The sequence below is a fragment of the Poecilia reticulata genome, linkage group LG8, assembly GCF_000633615.1.
Source record: "Poecilia reticulata strain Guanapo linkage group LG8, Guppy_female_1.0+MT, whole genome shotgun sequence".
NCBI lineage: Eukaryota > Metazoa > Chordata > Actinopteri > Cyprinodontiformes > Poeciliidae > Poecilia > Poecilia reticulata.
In genome coordinates, this window is record NC_024338.1 from 13,510,142 (window position 1) to 13,523,769 (window position 13,628).

Genomic DNA, 13,628 nt, shown 5'->3' on the forward strand with positions numbered 1-13,628 from the left:
CCACAAGCGGCATCTTGCAAATGCCACTGCTGAGGAACCCCATGTTGTTTACAAAAGCATTTGCTAATTATAAATGATCCTTTAAAACATAAAACCGAAAACAAAAATGAATTTCTCATCACCACCTATGAATTTGCCTGGTCGTTCAGTCAGCTTTTTGCTCCCATTGTTGAATACATGTGCTGAATGTACTTAGACTTACTGCTCATACAAACATGAACGTTTTAGTTGCTTCTGCTGTTTTACAGAAACACTCCAGAGCTCGCTAATTTAAAGTGTTTTGCACAAGCATATTGTTTACTTTTACATAATCAGTGTTGTTTTTAAAATGGCACAGTTTGGAATACTGTTGTCTGGTCATAATATGTACTGTGAAGTTAAAGTCTTCGTACATATGTTGGTAAAGTTTATTTGGCAGTCTTTAGTCGAGCTGTAGTCAAAAAAAAATTAAAAAATGAGTGTTGGGGGGGAAAAAAAAAAGTTAATCACAAAATTATTAATTGGTGTGGCTTTTAAACCGGGAGCTGGACCAGACGACGAATCAATACTTAACTTTTTAGCAAGGTCTACTTCTTAATCAGTCAAAACACTCTGTCACTAAAGAACTTCTCAGTTTAATCAGCATATCCTTTCTCTTTTCTTTAATGTCTTAAGTGTTTAATGATACAAAATACTTAGTGAGGTAAATTCATATTTCACATACATAAAATTTTATTCTTTGACCACTTGCACAGATATAATACAATATATGACAGACTGTTTACACCTGAATGTGGTCAGCTTCCACTGACCCGTTCATACTTTACATAACCACCATGACTAGAAGAGTAAAGAAACATATTAATTTGAGCTTTTCCAAGAATACATTCAGACGCAGAGGAGGAATGACCCAAACCTATCTTTACAAGTCAGAGTTTGTTAAAATGCAGATTTTTACTTTGAAATAAAAATAGCAATATGCATCTGTTTTTGCCAAAACCAGTCATTACTCATTTGTTTTGAGTGTGCAAGCATTTCCCTCCACTTCTGCAGCACCCGTGTGAGCACCGTGCTCCCAGCTCAATTATTGGATGTCTACTTGCTCTGTGACAACCCTCGGCAGATGCTGATGGAAAATAGCTTCCGCTTGCATTTATTTTTTTTTCCTACCCACTCAACGGTAGAAACTGGCTGGGAGCAGAACAATTATCTGACACAACAAAAATGTTGCTGTAGTGCTCGAATTTGCTCTGAGGTCCATCAGGGCTTTCAAATAAAGGACAGAGCTCTTTCTTCTTTACGAACTATATTGGCATGAATTCTGGGAATGTCCTGTGGTCCCGTTCTGCTTAATGCCAGAGTGGGACTGATTTGTACCGGCCTTTGACCTCTGTGCTCCTCTGTTTTCCTTCAGCAGCCTTTTGGCTGCTGATGTATTTTCCTCTTAGTGTAATACATCCACATATCTGGAATAATAATGTCAAAAGTATTCATACCCTGTATAAACGCACATTCACAAGAAGGCTAAATTATGCATATAAACACTCGCGTATGTGCATGTAACATTTAGCTGTTATAAATTAACACTGCAAATAGTCATTCATACAAAAGTCATGTTAGGTAGCTCACGCAGATCTGCAAGGAACTAAAATCTTGATTAATACTCTGTAGGTGGCCATTCCTTTTTATCTACAAGCAACTGTACTGCTAGCATTAGCATCTAAAAGCTAACTGGAGAAGCTTTGTTCTACTTTCACACAACTGTTGTTCAGGATGTGGTTGCATGGTAAACACTGTCCATGGAGAAATATGGCGCCTGTAATTACTAGCACCTTTGGACTCACATTTGTACGGTAGCTGATGTCACTTTATGGCATACGTTAACACTTTGTGAAGGATTATCACAAGATGGTAGTTATAGCTCTACATATCTGCTATATTGGCAAAGTAATACTGCAAACACACACTGTTCTGGAGGTGCTGGGTCACTTTGAGTAACACTGATCCAATATGAAGTGATGGAAATGTGGCTTCACTTGGTTGCTTGTTGGTTTGTTTTTGCATTGATTGTAGCGGCACATGGTTGGCACTTTTTCTACATACAGTATACGTTGCCTTGCAAAAACAGTCTTACCCCTTTGGCTTTTTTTTTTTTTTTTTACCTCTTGTCGTATTAAAAGCACAAACTTCAGTCTGTTTATTGATATTTTATGTGGCAAATCAACCAAAATTGTTGATGAGACATGTCTTTTTAATTTTGCAAATTTAAAAAAAATCTGAAATTTGTGTTTGCACCTTTACCTTCCTCTAATCTGATAAATAAAATCCAGTGCAACATCGCCTTTAGAAAGATCCATCCGTTGAATTTTTCTGTAAAATGTTAATAACAATCACCAATGTATTGAGAAATAAGTTAGGACACCCCACATAAATTCCTGTTTTAAAAGACTAAATGTACACATAAGCTTATCGCAGTTAGTCAGCGTTTTGAAGGCGGTTTGTATTTTTAAACATCAGACATTTAGCTCGGTGTGCTTTCGACTGCTGAACTGAGAGTTGAACAGCATGGTTGGATCTAAAGAACTGTCTGCAACCTTTCAAATGAATATTGTAGGATCTTATGAATCTTATACTGACTTTAAAGAGGTCTCAAAAGAATAAAATAAGCCATTCTGCTTTCCAGAAAACAGTCTATACATGGAGGATATTTAAAACACCTGCCAGAATGCAGACCTCTACTTACCGAAGCAAGTGCACCCTGAAAGCAGAAAGCTAAAAGAAGTCTCAAAAATAAACTAAGCAATCAGAGTTAACTTCAATGATAGGCGTACAAGAAGGAAAGACTTGGTCTCTAAGCAACAGACAAAGACCAGGACTTGTATAGGAATTATATTTTTAAACAGATTAAACTAAATCTGAGGTATTTCGACAACATTTTAAGAAAAGACTGAATCAAATCAGATTTGATTGTTACAGCAAAGCGGAGCACCTAGAGGAATATTTCTAAAGGGCAATGCCGGAAGAAAATCATAGAGTAGCTAAAATATAATGACAGTGGCATGGATATGAATACGTAACACTCTTTTCAGATTAATATTTTTAAAACAAAAATAAAAACCTTAAATATTCTGTCTTTAGCTTGCCTGTAATGTGCTTCTTTCTGTTTGCCTTTTACGTAAAATTCCAACAAAATACATCAAAATTTGTGTTTTTGTAATGCAACAAAATGTGAAAAAGGGGTATTGATACGTTCACAACTGTGACCAATATAAAACTGTAACACTCAGCAATACCAAAAGAAAAGCAACATCATTCATTTAGTTCTTTATACCTCGACCTTATTTTATTTCCCACGCCAGGTAGGACCTGGGGTGAGCAGCTGCCTTTTTCCCATCCACAATAACTCTGTGGTCGCCTCACTGTAAAGTCACCAGAATGTTTTTTTTGTTTCTTCCTTTCCCTGTACAGTTTCATTAAAATCGGTATGAACAAGATAGCGACGTACACGCACCAGAGCAGAGCAGATAGAGTACAAAAAGCAATCCCTTCTGTCCTTCTTGTTCTGTGTCATTTGGTCTTGTTTATTATGTGCGCAAGTCCAATGTCCAGTTTGTTGTACCACAAAACACACATTTGTCAAATGGCAAACACTGAAGCAGAGACTCATGCCAAGACTTGGTGTGTGTTCTTTTTTTTTATTTCTATTGTAGTTATTTGTGTTTTCTTGATATTGTTTGTAAAGTTGTTCAACGGGCGGCAGCTCCATATATTAAAATGACAAAACACCGAGAACAATCCATTCACAAGACTCGCAGCCCACTGAGCACCCTGGTCTGGATGTCTGCCATACTGCTGTCTTATTACAGGGCTGAGAGCCGCCGCGTCTCCCGGTGACACTGATGACTGACGACTGCTCCCACGAGTGATTCAGTCGGCACACCGCTTCAAAACCCAACTAGGGCTTTCAGTCGGAGCTCCAGCAGAGCTCAAAGCCGTCTAACTTCCTTCCTGAAGTCCTTTTCTCCTCGTTTCTTTCAGAGGTGGCTCTCAACATTCTCTCTCTGCACCTCGTAGCACTGCGTCTTCTCCGACTGGCTGATGTCCTCCACAAGGGTGCAGTTGCTGGCTCCTTCGTTCTGCTGCGAGCTGGAGTTTTCCGTCTCCTTGCCGTGGACCGTCCCGTTGTGGCAGCGAGCCACGAGCCACGTTTGCTCTTCGGGACTGCAGACCGGGCCGGAAGATTTGGCGATGTCTGGGAGGTGGGGAAGCCGAGGGATGTGGTTCAGCAGGCTGCCCGTCTTGGTGTTGTTGGAATTGCTGTAGGTGTGGCGGTATTCCTCCTCGATGTTCCTCCCCAGCTTCCAGCGCTTCCACTTCTTCAGGATCTCAGATTGCACCTATGGGAATTAGAAAAGATAAAGGAGATGTTAGGAATGAGACGACATAACAATCAGAGGTTGGAAATATTTATTGTAGCTCAGGAAACTCACTTCTTTGTTGACAAAACAGTACAAGATCGCCACCAGGAGACCCTGAGAAGACAATGGATATTTATCCAAAATTCATCTGCATTGGCATTACAGCGGTGAATTCTCCTTTCGCATGTTTCCACTGGTATTTTGATTATCTTTGCTTTCTGAGCTCCAAGTCTTTGAGGCTGGAGGGCCTCCTGGCCATCACGCTAATCTTTAGCTCCCACCAAAGTTTCTCCACGAGTTTCAAGTCGAGGCTCAGACCGAGCCAACCCAAAACATTCGTATTACTTCCAGTCAGAGGAAGCATGTTGTCAAAATTAAAACTTATTTCAAACCTAAATATGCCAGAGGTATGAATAACATTTGGGCTCAACTGTAATCTTCCACATCTCTCTTTGCTCGTTCCTTTCGTTATTTTCCCCTACAGCACACACACACACGCTGATCCAGAATATCTGTGACAAATTTTCTCCGAGTTTTTTTTACGTGAAAAGCAACACAGCTGTTGTGTCCCAACGAGGAGGGACACAGCTGGGAAGGGTTGATCGGACGAGACGCATTGTGAGGTGAGATTATTATTTATGAACACGGAGAGAAACAAATGCATAAGAAATAAAAAATAATGACAAAATTGATAGTAAGTTTTCTATTAGGTTAGTAATAATTAGTGAGCTGCAATGAGTGCATGCAGTTGAGGGACATCTGTAGATGCACTTATGTTTTTTTTTTTTTTACTCAGAAAGTTCTCTTTTACACCATCTTCCCTCCTATGTGGTTTATTTGGCTCATCAATTGGCAGATTAGATTATTTTAATGCATTGCCTTCTGACACTGACTTCTTACAGGACAGTTTAAACTCTTCAAAACTCTTTATTCTTGTCGCTATCGCTTCATAAATAATTTGACTAAGACGTGTAAATAAATGCGTTTGTTYTTAAAGTCATGTTCCAACCTGGAAGGAGGAGAAAAAGAGGTCGATGAAGAGCTTAGTGAGATGTAAATGCAAGCTCTTGTTGGTGGTCTCCTCCGGCAGGAAGATGAAGACAATCTGATGGATACCCAGAAGAGGGATCAGCGTTAAAGTTGATTTCGCCAACCTGAGACGTAGAAAAAGAGCATAAACTAAGTTCCAACTAAGAAACAGTGATTAAAAAGATTGATTTAATCATCTAAACTTACCTGACTTTATAATCTGTGTATCTCATTTGGTGTGCTCGAAGTTTCGAGACAAGAATTTTGATGATATGTATAAAGATAATAAAGTTGATCTGTGAAAAGACGGAGATATTGTCAAAAAACTTCAAAAAATGGATTATAAACATAATGAAACATGTAAAAAGAGAGTTTCAAAATAGCTGTTTCTTCCTGAAGTTGCTTTGCTACTTGGAAATATTGTAAAATTATAGGACCTTTTCTTCTTTACAGGCTATTCTTTTTCAGGGACTCTGGCATTTTGTTTTCAAATGTTAACTTAGCCTTGCATTATTTTTCATAACTTACAAGTTTCTATGAGTCTTACAGACTTTAGAAGTGGTATCTTCTAAAATCTTGCCACCAACCCCAGCAGAGAAAGACCCTGCATGGTGGGAAAAGCCAAATCTGTCTTTTCTGATTCAAGAGGCCCCTAATGTTGTTATCCGATTTTCTGTTGTGCAACGATAAATAAATGTAAACATTGTAGTATAGATTGAGAAGAGAAGACTTGGGCTTCCACTGAAGATAATGTTTGTGGATGACCCAAAGAGGCCTGTTGTGAGCTAGGAAAGCCGTTATGCAACATCCAACGAAGTGAAAAGCTCTGCTGAAGGAATATCACTAAATGTTAATAAATTTGATGAAAAATACAGAAAGTGTTCTCCAGAGCAAATGCTGAAGTTTCCCCTGAAAAGGCAAAACACACATAAGCATCAGGAATAAATCCTCCAGATTAAAAAAAACAATATATTACGCAACTTTGTTGGAACTCTACCGCCTGTGAGACAATGTGAAGGGAAAAAAAACAACTTGATTCCCTCTAATCTGAAGGATGCATCATCATATCTAGAGGCAGGGTGGTGGCTCGGGGTTAACGAGTGCTTTGCGAAACTCTTCACACACTTTAAATCTTTCCATATTTCTCATGTTACTATCACACACTTCAGTGTGTTTTTTATTGATGTAATAAACAACAGACAATCTGAAAAGCGTGCTGTGCTTTTATGTTCACCCCGCTCTTGCCGCTGACACTCTTCCAGAAAGACGAGCGTAACACTAATAGCCCAGTTAATTGCCCAGTCAGCAGATTATCCTACTTCTGCACTGTGGATCTCTGGAGCTCCTCCAGAGACAACATTGTGCTTCTTGCCGTTCCTCTAATTAATGCGCTCCTTGCCAGGCTTTCTAGTTTAGATGAGCAACCATGTCGTGGCAGGTTTGTGGCTGTGCCATTACTTTTTCATTCTCAGATGATGGATTGAATATTACCCCACAAAGATTTCTAAAGATTAAACTTCTCCAGCACGTTCATTCCCGACCTCTCTTCTGTGATCTTTTTTGCGATGCATTTTTGTTCCCCGACGTTCTTTAGAAAACCTCTGAGGCCCGGTGAGAACAGCTGAATTTATACTTAAATAACAACCTTGAAACAAAAAAGCTGCGGTAAAGACTCTGCAGAGGTTTTCAAAAGAGAAAAGAGCCACTCTGATGATCGATTGATTCCAGTTGCCTGCCGATTATTGCCAGTGAATCACTATCACCAAAATATTAATCATAAACATTTATTTTCTTGGTCATGTTAATGTTGTAAAGATTTGTTTAGTTGATTAAACTTGAAAATAACAAAGGAAAAAAAACTACAGATGGGCATTACATTTTCTGAAATTAGGCCAATTGCCACGGACAACATTTTCAAATCTTAAGGGTTTTTTATCCACTGCAAGTAAACAACAGCTTCTTATGCAACTTCTAACAATCTGGTCCAAATACTTTAAAGCCTCTGCTCGTTCTATGTAAACACAGTTCTTATTGTTTTACCTAACTTACTTTGTTCAGGGCAAATGGGAACATCTAATTAAACTATCATGTTCAAAACAATCAGATTCTTAGTGCCTAACCAATGCCTCTAAGAAAAAAAATTTTGGTTTCAAATACTCTGAAATTAAAGAAGAGAATATCTGGTTAGCACGCAAACAGCAACTGCAGCTCGTTTTTACAACAACTAAATTAAAAAAACTGAAGCTTCTTGTCAAACTGAATCTATCTCTGACCAACACATGCAGATTAGATGTAAAACAATGAATCACTGGAACATATTTTGGCTTTTCTATGTCAGCTGGAATTGTATTTAAACACAGTCGGCGCTTTTCTGATGAGCATGCATTTGGATGTGACCTTTAACATGTTCGTTCTGCGAGGATTAAATTAGGAAAGTATTCTGGACTTAATTTGGACGCATGACTCTAATCTCTATCTGTTCAAAGCGAAATGAAAGCTAAAATGTTTATTTAAAAACATTTATTTATTTTTTTTGAATATTTAAGATGTGACCTGAGTAATAAGATAACGGATTTTTAGGATACAGTTTTGGATAAGTAAGTAAGATGAACATTTTTCGTAAACAGTTTGCCAATTCTGGAAGTGTTTCGGCTTTTTCTGCTCTGATGCGAAGCTCAAAAAAACAAAACAAAAACAAAAAAAGCCGGTGGGATCAGAACAACGAGGGAAACTCTGGGATGAGGGCCGGCCCCACCATTCCTACAAACAATTCCGACACAGGAATTCCTGCGGGATACAGGCCACTTAGCAGGACGATTAATGCATGGAAAATGCCAGGATGTCTGGCAAGCATGACCGACTGGAGCAACATGAACGCTCTGAACTGACCCTCACAAAGCCCACGGTCTGTGTCGCTGAACAAAATGCATGATAATTGTATTTGTTTAACCCAGAATCCTAGGAGGCCTAACATGCTTCCCAGACGTTAGATCTGAAGCACAGCCAACCTTTCTCACTTCATAAATAAATGAGCTGGTCTTAATTTTGCATAGGGTACATTTTGACAAAAACACTGTGCAGTCAAGTGGAAATGCAAGATGCCAGTCGTGGATTTGGAGTTTTCTTGGGATTACGTTTGTGCTGAATTTGAACAACAACAACAACAAAAATAGAAATGTAAAATGGATGTTGCAGAAAATTACCACAACGCCAAGCAGTATCGGCGCTCGGATTATCCACCAGATATTCATGTCTGTGTTCTGCTCCCAGCACCTGAAAACAGAAACACATTGAAGGAAACAGCAGCGACTGCAGGACATTTCTTACATGCTTCTTGGACATTTGCTCTGTAATTTATAGCTTCCTTGTTCTGAGATTTGCAGCCGAGTCTCATGTTGGCTGATGAATCGTTTTCTCAGCGTTTAGAAAGTGTGGCTTTGAAATTCCTGTAACTCCGTTTACCTCCAAGCGGTGCGCAACAAGGGCCTGACGACGAACATTAAATATTTCTGACATTTTAATGTTTTAACTCCTGACCATGAGATAATTTATTTTCACCTCAGAGCAGCAACAAGCTGTTGTAAATTTTAATCACACATTTAGAGTTCACTAAACCACCTTCTGAAAACATCTTAGTATGGTCACATAAGAAATATTGCTTTTAAAACTAAAAGTAAAAGAAGAAGATATACTTACTCTTTATTTTCATATAAATATTTAGAGACTGCCCAGGGAACAAGGAATATTAATGGTGTTCCTGTAAAAAAAAATAGAAAAATGGATGTTGCAAAATGAGAAACCTTTGTTTACAACCTTCCGATTTCAAGCCATCGCTAAGCCTGTTAGCTTCCGTTTTCGTTATTAAATTGATTTATTCATATAAATAAATAAGAATAAAACAGATTATATGCTGAACTTGCAGACGCACATCCTCATATCCAGACGCTTACCCCAACCGATGCACAGGTAGATTTTGAAGTAGTTCCTCTCCGTGAACACGGTAATGACCAGCAGGTTGTGGAGGTAGATGCCTTCCACCAGCAGCCAGTAGCTGTTGGCCATGATGCTGTACTGCATCATCACCAAGGCAGTGCGACAGCTAATTGTGGTCTGCAAGAGAGCAGAGGGAAGTTTCACAAAACTACACATGCATTTTCAGCTGAACGTGGTCAGGATCAGAGCCGCCGCAGATGGGATCTCCTTTTCTGGCAGCGCGATCCAGGCGTTGTACTGAAGGCGATCGGATTCTACAAAAGCAGCGACTTTCACAGCCAGCTGTGCCACACAGCTCAGCACACAACGGAAAGCGTCATCTTTCTTTTGTACATAATTAGCTTGTATTACTATCTTCGAGCTATTGGCTTTTGACATGCCCTGACAAGACATTTGTGACAACGTTGCACATCTTCAGCAGAGTAACCGTGGCAACTGACTAACTTTTGACTCACTTTTGGCTGAATGAGGTCAGGAATTTTTACGTACGCCCCACACAGGTGTCCAGTTCAAAAGAGAGCATTTGTTTTGATTGTCAGGCAGAATCTCAGATTAAAGCTTCCTCCAAGTGAGAATCACCAACCAAACCAGTAGGACTTAGCTGATCTTTAAGGCTGCTGCTGCAATAAAAATTTGTCTTGCATCGCCTCATATTGTTGTAATATCAGGAAAAAGTTTTATTTTGCAGCAGTCTGACTTATTATTGATTACTTTGTTCGGACTACTTTTACATATTTCTCTGTGGGTTTTTGATCCTGTGAATATTGTTGCATATTTTTGTGTAATGTTTCTTTGTAGATCTCAGTTCATGTTTTAGTTTGGCCGTCTGGTTCTTTTTTTGTGCACAGCGTTCCGTTTACTTTCTGTTTTTGCTGCTTCACCTATTTCTCAGTTTCCCAACTTTTAGTCATATGGTTTTTGTTTTCTGAGTTTCTGCTTTCTCTCAGCTTTTCTCCATCTAGTAATTAGCCCCACTTGTTTTTCATTCCAGTAAAGATCTTCACCAGCGTATTGTCAGATGATTAAATATCTTACTAAGATGGACAAAGAATAAATTCATTGCACAGAATTGAAGTTATAAACAGATACAAGAGCAAATACGGGAGAAATAATTCAGAACAATTTCATAATTAACCTCCTGAAAAGATTGACAGTGTTTTTATGAACCCAGAACTTTCATTATGGACTATTAGGTTTTCTTCGTAGTACACTTCCATGCTTACCAGCAGCTCCACTGGGGGTATCGATTCACTGGGGAACCCCTGGTCCCTGTCTCCGCTGATCTTTTGCGATGTGAAGTTGGCCTCCAGCAGAGCATCTTTGATTAGGACCGAAAGGGCTCGCAGGATGAAGGAAGCAAACAGGTTCATGTGGATGTTGTTCCTCATGCAGTGAAGTTTTCTAACAAAAACGAAACAAAACAAGACAGGCGTAAAGACTGAATTGCTTTGGATTGCTCAAAAATACTCATTTCAACTCAGAGAAATTGTTTGGTTTTTGTTCCACCTTGGTTCTTTCCTGGAATTTGTATCAGCAGTCAGTATCTTACCTGCAGTAGATTGCTGTCAAACTATTTATTGTTGTTTTTTCCCCCAAATAAACAGTCATGTGATATTACTGTCCACGGCAGGTAAGATACTGATGACAGCATTGCACTTAAAAAAAAAAATCAGTCAGCTGGTTTAAAGTTGACTGATTCTTTTTCTTTGTTGTAAAAAAAATGACAATAAATTTCTTGATGATAAATAGTACCTGAAAAATATAAGAATACCAAGAGCCAGAACCAGCGCCACCAAGGACAAGGAGTAACCCACTGTGTACATGATCCGGATACATCTGTAATAAATCTGCAAAACAACGAATAAAGAAACACGACAGGTTAGAAATTAAAGAGAGTTTAGCACAGCGTTATAATAACTTACTTTCTTATTTTTGGGTTTTGTAAGTACCATTTTCAATATATTTTTTTTAATTTAATCTTTGCAATCCCCTGATATCCAAGCGTTCTTTGTATTTAAGCCACCTTTCACTTAACAATTAACACATTAAAAATATATTAAATGTCAGTAAAATTGTTTTTCTGCTTATAAAATATTTGTGTTACCCTTGTATCTCTTAAAATAATTATGTTTACATATTTTTCTCACCTGGTTTGTGCTATGGATTTCACACTCAGTGGTATTGTACTTAGTCACCCACTGGCCGTTGGCATCACAGTCCTGATACACCATGCCATGTTGAACTATGTGCAGAAAACACACACAAACACAGGTTTTAAACAGAAAATCTCATCATCACAGACAGCTGTCTGTTTCTAACAGATATCATCAGTTTTTTTTCTGACCTTTATGGTACCACGGCAAATACCACGGGCACTCCACACTGACGGTGGTGTTGGGGAGTCCATCGGGCCAGCAGGCATAGTCATCAAACGTCCTGTTGCACACAAGACCTGAGGGTGAAAACAATGAAATAAAGTAAAAACAACATTAATATCACCCTCAGATGCTCGTTTTTGACTGTTTAAGTTTCAAAAAGCTCTTTTGAAGTAACGTCTGCTGGAACGTTGCGGTCTTTCCTCAAAATCATCCTTTCCACGTGTCATTATGTCTCTCATCAGTGGACATCAGTCATGCTTGTGAGAGTATAGACAGCTAGAAGCTCAGGGGGACAAAGTAATGTATCCTATGTTCTCTATAGCTGTTTAGCTGCTCTCACACTAATGGAACAGCAGGGACGTTATACGAGAGCTGCCGTGTTGGAGAGCCGAGAGGTACAATTTTGTATAAAGTGTGGGAAGCAGCTTGTTTTAAAAGATGAGGCAGAACTTCCTAACGGGGAGTAATGCACCTGAAGAGCAAAATTCACCTAATTGTCAAAGACTTTCTCACTTCTTACTTCTCACCCAGAGTTCACAAGTAGTTTGACAGCTGTTACACTTCCTGTTCTTAAATCCTACTTTCTTTTACTTCTTTTTTTTGCTCAGTTGCACAAAAGGTTAGTTTCAAGTCTTTTTGAATCCTTAACTTAACCACTAGATCACACAACTTTGGTCAAATTGATATTGTTTGACTCAAATGAAACAAAACACAAGTCAAAAATGGCAAAAGAAATAAAATGACACATTGTTTGTTCTCCGTTTCCATGTGTTAAGAGATCATAACTCTTCTACACCTGATACTTCACAAATTTCTTGATTCCACATTATGTGATTCATGTCATCTTTAACTTACAAAGGTGGAACTGGTGCAAACCTGGTTTGTGACACAAGGCAAAAACTGACTTTACTGCAAATTTTCCTCTGAAGGTTCTGCAGTAGCAATAAGCCAGGAATGAAAATAAAATAAATAAATACAAAACAAACCCAATATCTAAAGCTCACCACTGCTGGGCRGGTATTGACTGTTGTTGTATTCACATTCTGTCCTATACCGCTTCCAGTCATCCTTCAGTTTATCCAGGGTAGCAGCAGGAGACATCTGATTAGACACACGCAGGAGAAAATTCAATAAAAAGGTGCAGTGATGTCCTAAAGATCTGCTACCTGTGGATGCTGTGATCAGACCAAGTAAACAGTTCAATTAAACTGTTAAAAAAACATGGTTCCAACAAAAACAACATGTTAGTAAATTGTAATATATTAATTTGACTGTAGATAAAGTTTATATACAATATCTAAATAATTGCTCTTTTCATGCTCCTCCTAAAGTTTTTTACTTGTATTTCCATTTCTGCTGTTGCTAGAAAGAAAAAAAAATAGCTTTGATTCAGTTTTGTGTCAGTTTAGCAACATCTGATTATAGATCCATATGGCAAAGTGTGAAAAGTAAGAGCTTGAATGTTCTGTTATAATTTTTTACATGTTAGAGTTGTGTAAAAGATTTGTTTAGTATCTGGTGCAAAAAAAACAACAACAACTCATCAATCCCATAGGGAAACTGAATGTTATTATAACTTATCGAAATCTTCAAAGTTCTTGTAGATGCTGATCGCTGTGAGCAGGAAAGATCTCCTGTAGCAGTCTGTATTACAGTGATTCAAAAGAAGCCTCTGACTGAAAACACTGATTTTTGTTGTAGTTGTTTTATAAATCTTATGAAGATGATTAAAGAATGGCCACAGAACAAAGTCCTATTAAAAATAAAACAACAAAAAAGTTTCACACTCTGGATGATCTCAGAGTCCAATAAAGAAACTACAGAAGGAGCT

At 38.4% G+C, this 13,628-nt stretch overlaps 1 protein-coding gene across 1 annotated transcript in view; it reads right to left on the reverse strand.

The window, feature by feature from the left end:
• Positions 1-687: 687 nt before the first annotated feature.
• Positions 688-13,628, reverse strand: part of gcgra (glucagon receptor a) — a 37,912-nt gene continuing 24,971 nt past the window's right edge. The window contains exons 3-14 of the mRNA XM_008416097.2: positions 12,802-12,898; positions 11,764-11,871; positions 11,567-11,661; positions 11,172-11,266; positions 10,643-10,820; positions 9,377-9,536; positions 9,123-9,183; positions 8,630-8,699; positions 5,634-5,722; positions 5,407-5,551; positions 4,470-4,511; positions 688-4,376 (exon numbers count right to left, since the gene is read on the reverse strand). Of these exons, the coding sequence (XP_008414319.1) occupies positions 4,014-4,376; positions 4,470-4,511; positions 5,407-5,551; positions 5,634-5,722; positions 8,630-8,699; positions 9,123-9,183; positions 9,377-9,536; positions 10,643-10,820; positions 11,172-11,266; positions 11,567-11,661; positions 11,764-11,871; positions 12,802-12,898 (1,503 nt within the window). The 3' untranslated portion in view covers positions 688-4,013. The remainder of the gene's footprint in view (positions 4,377-4,469; positions 4,512-5,406; positions 5,552-5,633; positions 5,723-8,629; positions 8,700-9,122; positions 9,184-9,376; positions 9,537-10,642; positions 10,821-11,171; positions 11,267-11,566; positions 11,662-11,763; positions 11,872-12,801; positions 12,899-13,628) is intronic.